General features: G+C 40.9%; 1 protein-coding gene and 1 long non-coding RNA gene across 4 annotated transcripts; both read right to left on the bottom strand.

Moving 5' to 3' along the window:
* Nucleotides 1–7,328: 7,328 nt before the first annotated feature.
* Nucleotides 7,329–10,646, bottom strand: LOC125298012. Of its 2 annotated transcripts, XM_048248632.1 has the most exons (4): nucleotides 10,505–10,646; nucleotides 9,697–10,099; nucleotides 9,424–9,592; nucleotides 7,329–8,084 (listed from the first exon to the last, which is right to left on the bottom strand). In XM_048248632.1, exons 1-4 carry the CDS (start codon nucleotides 10,613–10,615, stop codon nucleotides 7,955–7,957), a joined length of 813 nt encoding a protein of 270 aa, XP_048104589.1. In that variant the 5' UTR covers nucleotides 10,616–10,646; the 3' UTR covers nucleotides 7,329–7,954. The 2 variants fall into 2 exon arrangements, with proteins under 2 accessions (XP_048104589.1, XP_048104588.1); XM_048248631.1 differs by having other exon boundaries at nucleotides 9,697–10,646.
* Nucleotides 10,647–10,664: 18 nt separating this feature from the next.
* Nucleotides 10,665–14,861, bottom strand: LOC125298014. Of its 2 annotated transcripts, XR_007194144.1 has the most exons (4): nucleotides 14,813–14,861; nucleotides 13,085–13,217; nucleotides 10,879–11,096; nucleotides 10,665–10,764 (listed from the first exon to the last, which is right to left on the bottom strand). It is a non-coding gene; the product is annotated as an uncharacterized LOC125298014 (long non-coding RNA). The 2 variants fall into 2 exon arrangements; XR_007194145.1 differs by lacking the exon at nucleotides 10,879–11,096.
* Nucleotides 14,862–16,818: the final 1,957 nt, after the last annotated feature.

Raw genomic sequence — 16,818 nt, 5'->3', positions numbered from 1 at the left:
CAGTCTTCCTGTTGGCGGTCACAAGCCAAGGTGGGCGAGGCCATGAATAATCAGTTTCCCTTCGGCCTCATTGGGAAGGGCTCTTTCTGATTCGCTTGTTTTTCCGTGTATTTTCTTTCATTGGCTAATGCGGGCAATGGGGGTAGAAGATCATTTTCACGTACAGCATGCATATGTAACTTGGAGTGAGCTATAGTATTTCGAAAGTAACAAGTATTAAACGGTTTCTCAGTGAATGAGACCTTTAATTATTAATTACTCTCAACTTATTATTAAGTTGAGAGTGTATGTGGGAAAGGTGTGAAAATATGTGGGTGGGTTTGGTGTGCATGTCTATTTGCATGTGTGCATGATTCATGTATGAACGTGTCACTACAGGAGCATAGTAGGAATTACTCATTTTGACACCACATTCTTAAAGGTTGTATCAGTGATCCTGGCGCATATTGCGTGCATTTTTGTTATTGTTTATGTTCAAATTTCTTAGTAGACGTTTTTGTCTGATATATAACTCATTTTATATTTTGTCTGAGGACCAAACAAGATACACGAGAGATAACTCAACCTTACCAACAGTATTCATTTTAAAAAAAATCCATGCAATGCTTTGTTATTGTTAGTGGTGTACTACCAACCACAATGTTAAAGGAATTATCCGTAGTAAAAAGCACTTTAGATCAATTTACGGATGATTGGGAGTACATACGTTGAGTTGACATCAAAATCATGTCATTCGGATGTGTTTTGAGAAAGTTCGATTTTACCGTTTTTAGTCAAAATTCGTTAGCCTGGAAGTGACCCGATTGCCGAGTGTGTGTTTTTTTTTTTTTTAAAACATAGTCCTGTATTTCTTTCGAAATTCAAATGAAGTTGTATGTAACAGCAAACCCTAGCTTACTAACAGGTTGGAATTTTGAAATGTCACGTGACGTGAGTGTGTTACTCCACACTCGGCATTCGACTCCTACGGACTTTCCCCTAAGGGTGGCAGCTGCAGCAGCAACAACATTTCCGGAAAGGTACTGGCTTGATGAAATTCATTCTGGACTCTCTATCCGACCACATAAAGACCTCAGGATACTTCGGTTTGGCTTTAGGGACCCTCTACTCACTACCACGTAAGTGTAATGTTGTTTGGAACTGTAGAAGAGGTATGAAAATAGCGTTTTGTAGTGGCGAAATGACATGCCCGGGTCACTTCCAGGGGGGTCATCCCTATGTTCCCCGGGTCCTATGTTCCCCGCTTGGGGTTGGGGTTAGGTGAAGGGAAAAAGATCTTTTAGGGGGCAAGATCGCCTAGAGCGCGCTGGCCAATTGGGTCGGAAAAGACTGGTGATGGAAGTGAGGGAAAAACTGTCTTGTGTCGGAGGGTAGCATTGTTATAAAAGAAAGAGGAACATAGAAAAACCAAACAAAAACAAAGTGTGAACTGGTGTAGAGGTGTAAAGAATTAAGTAAAACATTGTGAAAAGTGCGTAATATAGTGTGTAATAAATGTGTAATAACTGTATAATAACTGTGATAAATGTGTAATAACTGTGATATGTGTAATAACCGTGTAATAACTGTGTAGTATGGGATTGGGGCTGAGAGAACTGGGGTTTGGAATTGGGACTGGGGGAGAGGTTAGGACTGGGGAAAGGTTAGAGTTAGAGATTGGGGCTGGGGGACAGGGTTAGGTTAGGGGAACATGATATTTGGTGGAGTGGGTGACTGTGAGTGCACTGGCCGATTGGATCCAACCACACTAACAGGGAGGGGACTAAGAATGGGACGAGGGCGACTGTCTAGAAATAAAATAATAAATATAGAGAATTATTTAATCAAGAAATTATGTATACTAAAAAAGGGTAAGAAAGAAAGAAGAAAATTAAATAAATAAATAAATAATGAATTAATGATAATTAATGCCAAGGGGCTGGTTAGGATAAGGGGTGGGGGGCTGGAGTCGGCATTGGGGGTTGAGGTTAGCCTGAGGGTGGGGGTAAGGGTTAGCCTTAGGATAGGGGCTGGGGTTGGCCTAAGGGTTGGTGTTGGGGTTAGGCTAAGGTACTGGGGTTGGGGTTAGGCTTAGGGGCTGGGGTTGGGGTTAGGCTAAGGTACTGGGGTTGGGGTTAGGCTAAGGGGCTGGGGTTGGAATTTAGCCAAGTGGCTGGAGGTTAGGTTAAGGGGTTGGGGTTAGGCTAAGGGGTGGGGGCTGGGGTTGGAATTTAGCCAAGTGGCTGGAGGTTAGGTTAAGGGATAGGGGTTGGGCCAAGCAGCTGGGTGGGGTTAAAGCTAGGGACTGGGGCTAAAAGAAAAAGGAAAAGGTGCTATAAGTGCTAAAAATCAAAAGTGTAAAATTCATGAAAACAACCTTTGAAAATCGACATGACACTGCAAAAATAAAAGGTAAACACATCTAAATTGTGTTAAGGTGAAAAGAATAAAAAGTAAAAGTCCTGGGTAGTCTAGGGGGAGTAGAAGAACTGGGGTGGAGAACTTAAGAGACTAAAAGAAGGGGGGAGGGGGGAAAGGTAATAACAAAGTAATAATGGATTAATAACATAGTAATAACAAGTTTTTTTTATAAATAAATAAGACAGGACCTGGGGGAAAAAAAGGGAAAAGGAAAGATGTAGCTTTATTGAGAAACAGAAGAAACAGAGGAGTGGATTAATTGAGACCAAGGGGGAAGAAAGTGTGAAGTTTATTGATCCAGCTCCGTTCTGCTCGTTGCCTCTGTGCTCGGGTCCAGCCGGGGTTGCTCCCGAGACCACAAATGCCAAGGTGTGCAGTGCTGTGTTGCTGGAAATGTGTGAATATGTGGGTGGTGCGTGAGTTCCTAGCAATAGTGTATAGGTGCTGTTTGAGTCTGGTTTTGATTGAGTGACCTGTTTCTCCTATGTACTGTAAGTGACATTTATTGCATGTGATGATGTAGACAGCATTTGTGGTGTCTGGTGAGAGGGGTGTGTGAGGGGCAGAAAGGTGTGAGTGAAGGTTAGTGATGAAGTGTTGTGGTTTGAAGAAAGAGTCCTGTGGTGATGGCTTGAGTGGGGGCTTCCTGGAGAAACGTGATCTAATGAGGAGGTTAGGGTTAGGAATTGTTAGGAATAGGTTAGGAATTGGTTCTGGGTTAGGAATAGGGGCTAAGTCCAGATAAGTGCTAAAAGAATTATAATTATAAGTGCTTTTAAACAATAATATTTTCTACAAATTTGTTGAGTGTTGGGGAAACCAAAACAAAAAACTTCCAGATGTCAAAGTGAAAAACCAAAGTGTCAAAAGTTAGAATCTAAGAATGTAAAATGTAAAACAGTGTAAAGTAGAATGACAAACACAAATAAAAGTCCAGACCTAGTAGGAAGAGGGGGATGGTAAGAAGGGGGCAGTAGATAGACTGGTGGGAGACTATACAAAGGGGGTGGTTTAAAAACTCTGAAAAATGAAATAGGATAATATAAGTGCTTAATTAATATATAAATACAGAAGTAAAACAATATAACTAACAACTAACCCAAGATGACATAGCAAGAAGACAGGAATGAATATTTTATTTATATAAGGACGAGACAAAAAGGCCAAAGGAATTAACTTTCATTTAAACCAAACAGATTTTTTTTTTTGTAGTTTACAATTCCAGAGGCGTTCTGCTCTCGTTCTTTGCACGGTGCTCCAGCCAGGGTTGCTCTCAAGGCCACAAATGCCAAGGTTAGTGGTGTCATGAACCTGGAAATGGCCAACCAAAAGGGTGGTACGTGTGTTCTGGGAAATACTGTAAAGATGTTGTTAAAGTCTGGTGCGGATTGTGTTACCTGTTTCACCAATATACAGTAGATGGCATTTGTGACATTAGTGGTGTCCAGTGTAAGGGGTGTGTTTGGGGCTGTGCAATGGGAATGAAAGTCGGTGATGAACTGTTGGGGCTTGAAGAAGGAATCATGTGGGAGGGGCTGTGGAGGGGGTTTCCTGGAGAACCGTGACCTGATAAGTTTATCCTGTAAATTATGGTTCTTGCGTAAAGCTGAAATGATTCTGTGGTGTTGAAAAGTGGGGTGAGAAGATTGGAGGTGCATGAAATGTTGTTTGAAAGTGTAATGTAAGTGTGTTGTGGAATGTGAGAAGGTTGTGATAAGGTGGATGATGGGTTTTGGATGGGGTTCCGAGGTGGATTCAGGGGTGTCCATAGTGTGGTCTAGGATAGGGGGATCAGGGCTAGGGGTTAATGATTGTGTGTTAGAATGTGTGTGGTGTGGTGATCTGTTAGAGTGAGTGGGAACAAGAAGATGTAGAGTATCTGTTCTGATTTTGCGTAAAAATCTTTTTGGACTGTAAAGAGTGTTGCTATCGCTTCCTGGAGGTCGGTTGGAAAACTGCAGATGCGATGGACTCTTATGATTTGGGATTTGATGATTGCTTGGAAGGTGTGTTTTGGGTGGTAGCTTGTTTTGTGTAAGAGTGCATGTGTGTCTGTGGGTTTGAAATATACTTTGGTACTGAGGGAACTATGTGTTAAAGAGAGGGGTGTTAGAAAGATGGTAGTGTCTAAGAAGTTTACGGAGTCTAGGTCGATTGTGGCTTTCAGTTTAATTGTGGTGTGGTGCGTGTTGAGTATGTGAATGAAGTCATTGAATTTGTCTAGTGTGTGTGTCCAAGTGCCAATGATGTCGTCCAGGAAGCGATAGTAGAAAAGGGGTTGGAGGGGGCATTTGGCCAGAGCTTCTTGCTCCCACTCACTCATGTAAATGTTGGCATATGCCGGTGCAAATCGTTGGCCCATGGCAGTTCCATGAATCTGTAAGAAAAGTCTGTCATCAAATTCGAAGTTGTTATGTGTAAGACATATCTCCAAAAGTTGGAGGAGAATATTGTCTGGTATGGTGGGATCTGGATAACGGAGGAATTATTACGAATTGCTTGGATGCCGGCTCTGGTGTTTATATTATTGTATAGGCTGTCCACGTCTATGGTAAAAAGGTAAGTATGGTTGGGAACTGCCATGGGCTGAATCTTGTGTATGAAGTCATGTGTCTTTTATGTAACTGGAGTGTCTAGTGGAGAGAGAGTTGAGAAAGTGATCTATAAAAAAGGAAATGTTGTAGGTGGTGGAATTGCAATCTGATACAATGGGTCTGTCGGGAGGAACCTCGAAAGGGACTGTCCACGTGTCAGGCGGCTTATGGATCTTGGGTAACAGGTAAAAAGCAAGGGGTCTGGGTTGGTCTGGGCCTAAAATGAAGTCAAACTGTTTTCTGGAGATAAAGTGATTGGAATACAACGTGTGGACCAGCTTGCGAATTTTTGTTTGTGCTTGTGGTTGTAGTGAATGAGATATGGGTGAGTAATGGAGATGGTTTGAAAGTTGCCTGTTAACTTCAAGAAGATACTGGTGGGTGTCGAGAATTACAATTTTAGAGCCTTTGTCAGCAGGTTTAATGATAATGTGGGGGTTTGTCCTGAGTTATTGCCTGTCTCTCGGATGGAGAGATGTTGGAGTGGCCTGGAAGGAAAGGTCGGGTGAGATGATTGGTGAGAAATTTAGAAGGGGTACGTAGATATTGTCATTGGGGAAGATTTTGGTGGCTAACTTGAACATTTTAACTGTTTGTTGGTGGTGGCCTTGGCATTGTGCCTCATGTTGTTGGTGCCCACCGACAGGACAGCCAGTTCAACAGTCACCTGTGGGGGGGTCTTTTCCAATAGACGGGTCATGTGATTGACAGTAGCACCTGTCAGTTTGAATGTTGGGGTAGGAGTGAGGGGGGATGCGTGCCAGATTAGAATCCCCTATCAGTAGTACAGGTTTGGTGGCATGAATATATTAGATTCTATTATGCTCCCAACTGTGATACGTGGGGTGGTAGAGAGGGAGGGGGGTCGTGGGAGAAGGGGAGGGGGTCTAGGTGGTTGAGGTTGTGATTGACGGTGTTTGGTGTTGTGTGTGGTGGTGATGGGTTGTGGGAGGGGCCGATAATCCTGGACGATGTCTGTCCCGCTGAGGAAGAGGGCTCAGAAGCTGGAATTGTAAGCTGATTAGCTTTCTTTTTTCCTTTGCTCATCACTACCCTCATTGGGTTGGACTGTCCAGGATCTGTACCTCCCACTGATGTCTGCTCTGGGGGGGAACAAGGAGTTATTTTGTGTGGTGAAGATGTGACCAGATGTTTGGGGGGCTTTGAGGTGTTACTGATGGTTTTACTGGTTAGTTGTTGGGGGGGACCAAGTGGGCTGTCCAGACTGTGTTGAACTAGGGCCGATATCTGTAGTGTAGGTCCAGGTCTAGTTGGTGTGAGTGTAGGGGATACGGAAGGGGGGCCATGTATAGCAGTGTTTCCCAAACTTTTTTTCTGGGGACCCACTTTTTAAAAATGACCCACGACCCATTTCACTTCAAATCTACCCTGCAACCACCAATATTGTTTTAGGCCACAGGTTCTTCAACTTTTCTATGCCTCCCCCAACCATACATTGATATAGGATCTAGATAGATAGATCCTGCTTTGAACACGGTTGTGTTGCATTTTAAGCACCATCAGCGTGAAAAGTTGGAAATGACTACTGAAAAGATACGTTTTAATGCGCATCCGAAAGTTTGGAAAAATTCTCGCATGTTGCGCATTTGTCAGCATAGTAAGCTGTTCCTGTATTTCAAAAAAAATGTTGTAGGCTACGTTGCGTTGCAGACAAATGGGTCCATGACACTGTGGACTTCAATTCCGATGTAAATAGCAAATAAGTCAAGTCGTGTTTAAAATGTCCATTTAAATTGTACACTGTAAAAAAAAACCTGTAGTTTTTACAGGAAAATGCTGGCAGCTGTGGTTACCAGAGTATTCCTGTAAAAAATACAGCAGCACAGTAAATAACTTTACTGACAAAATATGTAAATTGATTTACAATGAATGAATGAACGGATGAATCCCATTAAAAACTGTTAAGTCTACAATGTTTTTTTGTTAATTTCGCATAACTGTGATGTATATAAATAGACCATTCCCTGTATTTTTCACATGTGATAATTGCTTATTGTGCATCAATAAATGATCAAATTTACAGGGAAATATCAAACAAAGAAATAGTTTAAAATGGTAGTGCAACAGTAAAACTTTGCATTTTAAATGGAGTTGTTCTGTATATTATACATAAAATCTATTCATAATATGCTATATTTTTATGTTTTAATAATCAAGTTATAATGTAAAATTTACTTATAAACCTGCAAAATGAATTCTAAGCCTACACCAAAACATGTAAATACACAGCTGAAGAAAAGATAAGAGGAAAATGTCACTTTTGGGAATTTTATTTAACAGCCATCGTCAATAGTTGTAAACAATTGGATGCTTTTTTTTAACATACAACATGCAAAGAAGCTACATGTAATGGTTCTTTTAGCTCAACTGAATCAATTAACAAAGTTTAAGTGCCAGGCGCACAACAACAGCCCACACTCTCCCTGTCTGGAATGTTCCACAGTACGCCATGAAACAGTTGGATGTGTTTTCTTTTCAACGTATACAAACAACATGCAAAGAACCTACATGTAATGGTTCTTTTAACCTTGACTGAATCCAAGTTGAAATAATCCAGAAGACAAGCCTCTCTAAATCTGGACATTAACCTCTTTAAATCTGAACATATTTCTGTCACACAAAGTTTAAGTGCCAGGTGCATAACAACAACACCACACTCTCCCTGTCTGGAATGTTCCACAGTATGGCATAAAACTATATCTCCATGGAGACAATCAGGTGATGCCAACAGGCCAAATTACAGATCAGATCTGTGGAGAGGTGAGCCCCCTCACAGTTTGTTAAGGTATTTTTTGCAATAAAAACAGCTCTAATTGAATAAATGAAAGGTAAATAAGTTTTATACCATACTTTGGAACACATCATGGATTTAAACATTGCAAAGACTAACAGTACCTCTTCTCAAACAAACAGTCAGAGTCCACAGAAAGAGTCCATATTTAGGCACACCACTCGTGATCAGAGAGTTCCTGTATCAGGGTGAGGACGCGAGGGTTCACGTTGAGATGACGCTTGGAGTTTTTGTTCTCTACTTTGGTTCCTTTTTCTGGGTTTATCAAGAAAAAACACCTGTAGAATAAAAGCATATTAAGCATTTTAATTGATCAGTAAAAAAAAAAAAGTCTGAATCCGGGTCCGAGCCCGGCCGAGACTCAAGAGCCAGACCAAGACCGAGACTCAGGCCACACCAAGAGGCGAGGCCGAGAGTCAGCTTGAGTCCGGCTCTTAGTCTGGGTCTGACTCTCAGTCTTGAGTCCCGGCCTTAGTTAAAGGAACACTCCACCGTTTTATGAAATTGGGAAGCACTGCTACTTGGACGCAGAGATTGTCCTTGCTGTAGCGAGTGAGAAAAGTACTTATGTGTAGCATGATATCTCTGCGCCCAAGTAGCAGTGCTTCACCTGTGCTTTGCCCCAATATAGTCCCAAGTCAATACCTGCCCAGGAGATCACCTCCTCTTAATCTGCATTGCCATTTGAACTCGTGGAAGACGGAGGACACAAGATGTAATTAGGGATTTTTGAATAAACCCATTGTATAAAACTGTGGCATGTTCCTTTAAAGGAATTATCCGGAGTAAAATGCACTTTAGATCAATTTACAGATGATTGGGAGTACAAACATTGAGTTGACATCAAAATCATGTCATTTGGATGTGTTTTGAGAAAGTTCGATTTTACCGTTTTTAGTCAAAACTCGTTAGCCTGGAAGTGACCCGGGCATGTCATTTCGCCGCTACAAAACGCTATTTTTATACCTCTTCTACAGTTCGTAGTTAGAAGATAGATAGATAGATACTTTATTGATCCCCAGGGGAAATTCAAGAAATTGTAATAAGACCAATGGAAAATGAAACATGGCGATTTTCTAGGCTTGGAACTATACTCTCATTCCAGCGTAATAATCAAGGAACACCATGGGCGCAGCAGCACAATATCATGCAGCACCTTCCAACAACAAGGTTGAGCTGCAGCAGATAAATTGGTTAGTGACTGGATTATCACGCCTCAATGAGAGTATAGTTCCATGTCAAATCAGCCTAGAAAATCGCATGTTTCATTTTCTATTAGTCTTATTACACTCTCTAACTTGAGAAAAGACCAGTTTTAAATAGGAAAATTACCGGAAATCTTAGTCACTTTTAAACATGATGCTAGCAGGCGAGATGCTAATGGTCTACTCTGATTCAATTATCTATGCTAGGCTGGAGCTAAAAAAAGGTGTCGCCAGACTCTGAGAACGGCTGGATGAACTTGAGAAAGGCAAAAATCAACAGTTTAACTCAAGGGCAGGTTGAAAATGAGTGTAATTCCCCAAATGGTGGAACATCCCTTTAAGGTCCAGATTAAGACCGGGACCTCAGAACCAGACTCCAGGTCTGAGAAATTAGTAAGCCAAGTTTACTCACCTTTGAAGAAACTCCAGGGTTGAAGCCAGCTCAGATGGATAATGGATGTTAAAACAGTAGTAGCTCCCGAACATGAGGCACAGTGCAGAAATGAAGGAGGAGATGTTTGTGTTGATAAGGTTCCGATCCAGACTCAGCATGTACCTTGTTGAGGAATAGCAGGACTGTCCTATGAGCAAATTATTTAATAGGTTACATTAATAAGCGTTGCACTCACATGACAAATTCTATAAACAGCGCAATTAAAAATAGTGAGATATGAAACAGACTTACCACAGACAATAATAGTGGGTGTCAGAGGTACTTGCTCCAGTTGGACCTCTTCTACCAGACATGTATCTTCTACATGGAAGAACATGGACTCCTCCTTCTCATCAAAGTAGCTTAGCAGAAGCAGGATCATCTCGATCACATCATCTGAGCAGCCACTCTGCGGTCCCCGCATCCTCTGAAGCCTTGCATAATTCTGAAGGAACCTCTTGCTCTTGTTGACACAAACTGTGGTCATGTAGTCGAGCAGCCTTTTTCCCTTCAAATCCAAATTCCGTGTGAATGTCTCTTTGAGGTCAATCCCAGTGAGTTCCTTGAAGTGGATCGACATGCCAAGTTCATCAAACCAAAATGGCCACTCCTCTCTAAGGCATTTGATACTTTTTCCCTGGTTGACATGTTGACGCTGTGTGTAAAAAGTGGACTTCATTAGACATTTTACCTCCTCTGAATTGGCATCAGACTGTTGGAACATCACTTTGAGTTTTTCCATCTTTTGCTGCTGGCTCTCTTGAGTTTCTTCAAGGGGCAGGAATTTTACATTCCATTTAACACATCCATAAGTGTCCTGCATTGCTGCTCTCTCTTCTAATGGGATCTCGTCTGTGTGGTCTGAGACATCAGTCTGATGTTTTCTTTTTCTTATTTTGGGTGTTGAAGTGCGCCTCACATTTTCAATTCTGTTTTGCAACTGTTTGACAATCGAATGGTAGCCTGTTCCAACAATATCGCCCTCTATTACATCTTGCAGAGAACTGGGATATTTTGCCACCATTTTTTTTGCAACGTCAGTTGAATGCTTTTTACCTACATGAGGGCTTTTTTCCATCATCTCAGTCACAACAATCCGGATCATTTGCCTCCTCAGTCTTGGGCCTGGCCTTTTTCCCCTCTCCAGAGAATCCATCACTTCCTCTGGCATTTTCCCCCATGGAACTTCAAAGCTGTCGTCCCCCTGTGTGAGTCCTGAGCTGCTGGATGAGGTTGACGTTGAACTTCTGGGTGAAAGAGAGAGCGATGACAGCGATTCCACAGATGATAGCTGTCCTGAGCTGTTCTCGGGAGTTTGGTCTTTAAATGACAAAAAAAAATAAGATAATGAATCACACTGTACACTGTATTACACAATGTCCATGTCTGCTTTGGATTTTGAATGGTTCTGTGTTATGTGGTGTTTTTACTCACATTTCTGTTTCCAAATAGAAATAAGCTTTCTGGCTTGCACAGGTCTTAGTCCGGTCATTAAATCTGCCTCTGTTACAAAGCGTAGATCCTCAGAGGTCTCGACTCCAATGGACTGTAAGTGCTCCTCCAGGATGTTTTTGTTCACCGCTGGAAGTTCTGGTAGGGCTTCCATAATGGCAACATCTAGGAAGGTTCGCTCTGAGTCACCCATATTTCCACTGAAGAAGAAATGCCAAACAGAACAGGAAAATATACATACATATATTAGTAACACTTCTATTAATGTCAAACTATTTACAGTGAGAATTAAGTGAACTTTAAAGGACAATTCCGGCGCAAAATGAACCTAGGGGTTAATAACACATGTGTACCGAATTAGTCTATTCTCTGGGATATGTTTTCATGCTAATCGAATGTGACCAGTTTTACAACAAACCGCTAATAAGCATTTAATGCTGGTCTTCAGGGCACACGCAAAGTAAAAAGAAATCGCTATTTCTATACCACTGACAAGGCTCAAAATAGCATCACACTTCCACGGTAACATAATGAGGGGCCCTACATGTAAACCGAAGCTTTGAGAACTTTGTAAGTGTACAGACAGTTTATTAAAAAGATAGTTTAGAAACCATACCGCTCACGTATTCAGGCTGGCTCCATCTTGGGAAAACAAGTCACGTGACTATTCAGCTCACGTTGCACGACGCTGGACTGGAGCAACGCAAGCTGAACGGTCACGTGACTGTTTTTCCAAGATGTCGCCCGCTTGTATACGTGAAAGTTTAGAAACATAACCGATCTTTTTATTAAACTGTCTGTACACTCACAAAGTTCTCAATGCTTCGGTTTACATATAGGGCCCCCCATTATGCTATCATTGAAGTGTGGCGCTATTTTGAGCCTTGTCAGTGGTATAGAAATAGCGATTTCTTTTTACTTTGCGTGTGCCCCGAAGACCAGTGTTAAACACTTATTAGCGGTTTGTGGTAAAACTGGTCACATTCGATTAGCATGAAAACATATCCCAGAGAACGGACGAACTCGGTACACATGTGTTATTAACCCCTAGGTTCATTTTGCACCGGAATTGTCCTTTAATTGGACTTTATTTTGCCACAATGCTGTGTTTTAATGGAATGACCTGGTATCCATCAAGAATGTATGATACCAAAGGATAGAAATCGGGCAGGTCATTAATGTTCATACACTGCAACCCAAGACTGTCCTTCGTCACAGAATACAGATGGTATTCTGAGAGGAAGATGCCTTTGTGGATATCCATCAAAACATACACAGATGTGTCATTTTGAATCAAGATGAGTAGAAGTTCACCAAACTCCATATACTCATCATTTCTGTACACAATAAACTGTCCTTTTTTATATGCAGTGCCCTTGTACTGAATGTCTGTGGTGACTGTGGTATTGCTTTCTGAAATGGCCAACTCCCTGACTGCATGTTTAATAGTGTCACTGTAGAGGTTGAGATAAAATGCACAGCTGTCCTTCACTTGCAGTAGCTTACTGCATTCTTGCCCAGCTAAAAGATATGCCTGATACATCTGATGACGCTCTGACAAAGTTAGACAAATGTTTTTGAAGTTTTTCAAGTGTCTGGCACATCTTTTAAAATAGCTGTGTTTACTTTCAAACCTTAGCGTCCACAGCCTTATCAATGGACCAAATTTCAACAACAGTGCTGAATAATGGCGCAAATAGTGGTGCTTGGGTTTAAGTTGAATTTCAGGAAACAACATCTTTCTTAACTCCAAATATTCTTGGATCAAGTTGTCAAGATATGCTATCTGTGACAAGGAAATGTTCTGAGCACAAATAAGTTCCACAATGTCTTTTAGCTGGAGAGCTAACTGCCATACTTCATCCTCATGGTTTTGCACTTTGTCACCGATCAAAACTGGTAGCAATCTCAAAAGGTTCCAGTTTTGAATGGCTTGCCCTGATAACTTGGCTCCGTCAGGCTTGACAGCACATGGCTTTGTGAGTGCTTCAGATCCTTTGTACCTAAACTGTTTGATGCGCCTGTTTAAGAGTGAGTATGTGAACCATTTTTTCTTTTTTATAATGTTCTTTAAGTACAGTGCTAGATCATATGACATGACTCCTTCAAAGAGGTCATGACCTAAACAAGGCGGGAGACCAGGCTGGCATACGTGAAAAGACTCAAGGGTGTTAAAAATAGAGTTTACCTTTATTCCTCTGACGCCTTGGATGTTGTCAGCCTGGAGATCAGCAACCGCCGCGTCATATGTCTCTGGGGTGCGTGGAGGACCACAGGCATTCGGATCAGCCTCAAACTCACTTCTTGAGATTTCACAGTACCTGCAAAAATATTGAGAGCGGCTGAAGTTCTCTGTAAACCCACCTATGCAATGAGAACCCAAGTTATCCCCAGCAATGCAGTAAAGACCCCCTTTTACTGTTTCTCCATCTACATTTATTCCGTCTGTCTCCAAGGATTTCAGATCTGCCAACAACTCTGAGAAAACTTTGGCTATTCCAAAACGCTTAAGGTCATTCTCAACACACAACAAGACTAAAAACATATTATCAGTATTTGAACGCAAATGAATGGGTAAATTTGCTAATGAAAGATAGACTGCAAGAACTTTGTGTGTCTTTTTCGCAGAACCCAGGGGATTCACAATTTCAAATGAATCTTGGTACAAATTCAGTTTGAGGCTTTCAGGGTTTTCATTAAAGAACTGGTGACATTTGAAATTTTGTCCATCATATAAATCTGTAAAAACCTCTGCATCAGGATCTCCAAACTGTTGTGACTGTGCATTCCTCCCTAAATGTGACTGTAAAAAGCTCTTTAGAGTTTCTGCCACTGGTATGTAGTAAGCACATTTTTGTGTCATGTTTTCATCCATTCCCAATGCCACTTTCTGGGGTTCTGTGTATTTAAACATCTTTGCGAATGTCTGATTTCTGAAGTATGTTGTTCTTAAGTGTCCCTGATGACAGGCAGAGAACAAATCTGCCTCTTTAATGCAGTCACAGATTTTAGTGACTGCTTCATCAGATAGGCTCATCTCATTTTTTAATAAAGAACATACTTTAGTTATTGTGTAGGCTTGACCTAACTCGTGCACATTTTGCATTTCCTCAACAATAGTTTGTATAGTAGAGGCAGGAATAAGCAGCTGTCCTTGCAGTTTAAGGTAAAAGAGACACATGTTTCTGAGATAAGACTGACTATCATTCTCTGGCATATCACTGGCCGCACTAGATGTTGGCATGGCTTCATGTGTGTTTTCTAAATCATCTGTACTGGCAATGACATCTGGGGGCTGAGGACGAGTTTCCCTGTACATGTCATCAATACTATCAGGGGAGCATGCTTTATGCTTCCTACACATGTGAGAAGTAAATGATGACTTTTTTGTAAACACATGCTTACAACCACTTACTGGACACGACACAGACCTGCCCTCTCCGATATGATCATTTAAGTGAGACACTAGCTCTTTCACAGTGTGAAAATGGCGGACACATAATGAAACTGCACATTTCAAATCCGCAACAACGGCTGTAGGAGCAGTTTGCGATGCAGGTGCATTGTGCACACGATAAAAATGGCCCTTGAAAGCTGAGTAAGTCGTAAATGTTTGACTACAGTTGGCGCCCACACATTTGAAAAGACAACGTGGCTCATTTCTATGCACTCTGCAATGTAGTACATAGCCTCTTAATGTATACAATTTCTTTTTACAAAAAACGCAGGTGATCATTTTTAGGATTTGAAGTGATTGTCTGTGCTTTTTAGCTGAACTACTAAGTTATCACACTTTAATCAAGCTAGCTAGCTAGTAGCTAACGTTACTGATCTTAAATATCAACTGGTGCTAGTTTACACCATGTGCTTTCAGCACACTTGTTCTCGAAAAAAGTAGGCTAAATGTGAAGCTTACCGTGCCAATTGTTCTTTTTCTGATTGAACAGCAGTAGACCCTCCAAAAAAACGTGTGTTAAAATCGTGGATTTATCCTAAAAAAATTCAAATGTCAAAGACGTGGTCCGAAGACTTTTGCCCTGCTCCTGTTTTCTCTCCAGCAAGCGCCGCTCTAGCTCGCTCGTTAATGACGTCAGCTTGAACAAGGAGCCCGTGCTTCTCCCGCTTCTCCCGTCATTATCCATTCAGAGAGGAGCTTCAGTTGCTCACTATGAAATTCAAAATTAGGCGGACACAGTGCACAATGAGAGTACAAGGCCTACAAGTCTGTGGCTAAGGAGGCACTGTTTAACCTGTGACAATGTGCTCAAATTAGTAGGCCTAGGCTAAGTATCACATTAAAATCTAAAGACTAAAAACATACAAAATTATGGTTAGGACTGAACAGAGGTTTACTTTGCATATATCAATAATTTTAATTCATTACACACACTCTATAAATACAGTAGGCTATAGGCTACAAATAAATCATAAACAAATGTTAGTGAAGGCATGTTTGGTTGTTTAGCCTGTGATAATGACACAATGCTCAAAAATTAATTTCTTACAAACACACTACACAATATGCTACAAATAGCCTAAATTATAAAAAACAATGTTATTATAGGCTAATTGTGGCCTATATTTTTCGATATATTTTTTTAAAACATTTGTATTACCTCAATTTGCATCATTCATCAATCATATCAAAAGTACAGCATAAACGTGTAAAGTGGCTTACATATATTGTTTGTATTTTTAAAAACAACTGACTAAAAGTATAATTTTTACAATATTTACATGTCAAATTAACACAATTATTTTGTTATGAGTATTACAGTATTTCTCAGTTTTTGATAGCAATATATGTAGTTTTAACAAATAAATTTGATTATAATCACATGTTATTGTTGTAAATATAAAAAAATATTCTGTTTAATAGTTTACAAAAGTTCACTGTGAGTTAAACAAAAAATATATGTTTTTGGGTTTACAATACTTTTCTGTAGGGATTTCACATAGTTTTTATGTACATTTCACGGTCATTTTTTACAGTGTAGCCTCATAAAATGCATTTTCGTCGTGCATTTTAAATCAGAAATAAGAATGTGAGGAGATTGCTATTAACGTTAAAGATGCATCTACAATCAAAACTATCTACATGCAAATTGAATGTCCTTATGTCCGGTCTATGGATGTCTACTTTAGTTGACAGCACGGTCACTAGATTTTAATTGGTAAAGTTGAGGAGCTGGTATCTGTTAATGTTCGTGCAAATAGGCGGATTCAAGTCCCCTGCAGTTTGCAACTGCGATGTGCATGGCAGGCGCCCCACAGAACGATTTCATTTTGAGAGGTAGATATCCATGCTCTGGCTCCCCCTCTGCGATGCGTTCGTCCCCCAGTTTCATGCGCCAGTTTCATAAGCTTTTATGACAAAACCGTGACTGTGGTAGTTAACAAACTACATCCTAAAAGAAAACTGTTAGCTTTCTGGTATCAAATGACAAATGGTATCAGTTAGGCCTATAACACAACATAAATTGTGCTGACGACCCAAATAAAATCTCCTGCGACCCAGACTTTGGGAAACACTGATGTATAGTATGGTGTGTATTTGTAGTGGTAGTGTTAATAGTGGGTGGTGGGGTGGTAGATAAGGGGTCTGTGGTAGTGGGTGGAGTGGTGTGTGTAGGAGCTAGGTTGGTGGTGACTAAATTAGTGGGGGAAGTGTTAATGTTTGTAGTATTCTGTGTAGTGTTTTGTGTAGCATTATGGGGGGTATCAGTAGATGTTTGACGAGGTGGGTTTTCCCGAGGGGGAGTATCAGGTGTAGGATCATCAGAACTAAGGTCTGATGTTGTGAGAGTAAAAGTCAGTTTTTGTAGATCAATGTATGTAGAGGATTGAGGGATAGATGGTGAGAGTTGTGGTTCTGTAGCTAGTGTAGTGGGATCTCCCAAGTCCTAGTTAGGAGGGGGAGAG

The sequence above is a fragment of the Alosa alosa genome, chromosome 7 (assembly GCF_017589495.1).
Source record: "Alosa alosa isolate M-15738 ecotype Scorff River chromosome 7, AALO_Geno_1.1, whole genome shotgun sequence".
In the NCBI taxonomy this organism is placed as follows: domain Eukaryota; kingdom Metazoa; phylum Chordata; class Actinopteri; order Clupeiformes; family Clupeidae; genus Alosa; species Alosa alosa.
The sequence above is the reverse complement of the archived record's forward strand: the minus strand, read 5'-3'. Positions and strand labels throughout refer to the sequence as shown.

Coding starts and splice junctions, on each gene's coding strand:
- LOC125298012 (XM_048248631.1), bottom strand. CDS start 10,615: ATGCCAGAGGAAGTGATGGATTCTCTGGAGAGGGGAAAAAGGCCAGGC. Junction 9,593..9,696: donor ACCCACTATTATTGTCTGTG/GTAAGTCTGTTT, acceptor ATTTGCTCATAG/GACAGTCCTGCTATTCCTCA. Junction 8,085..9,423: donor ACCCTGGAGTTTCTTCAAAG/GTGAGTAAACTT, acceptor TTTATTCTACAG/GTGTTTTTTCTTGATAAACC.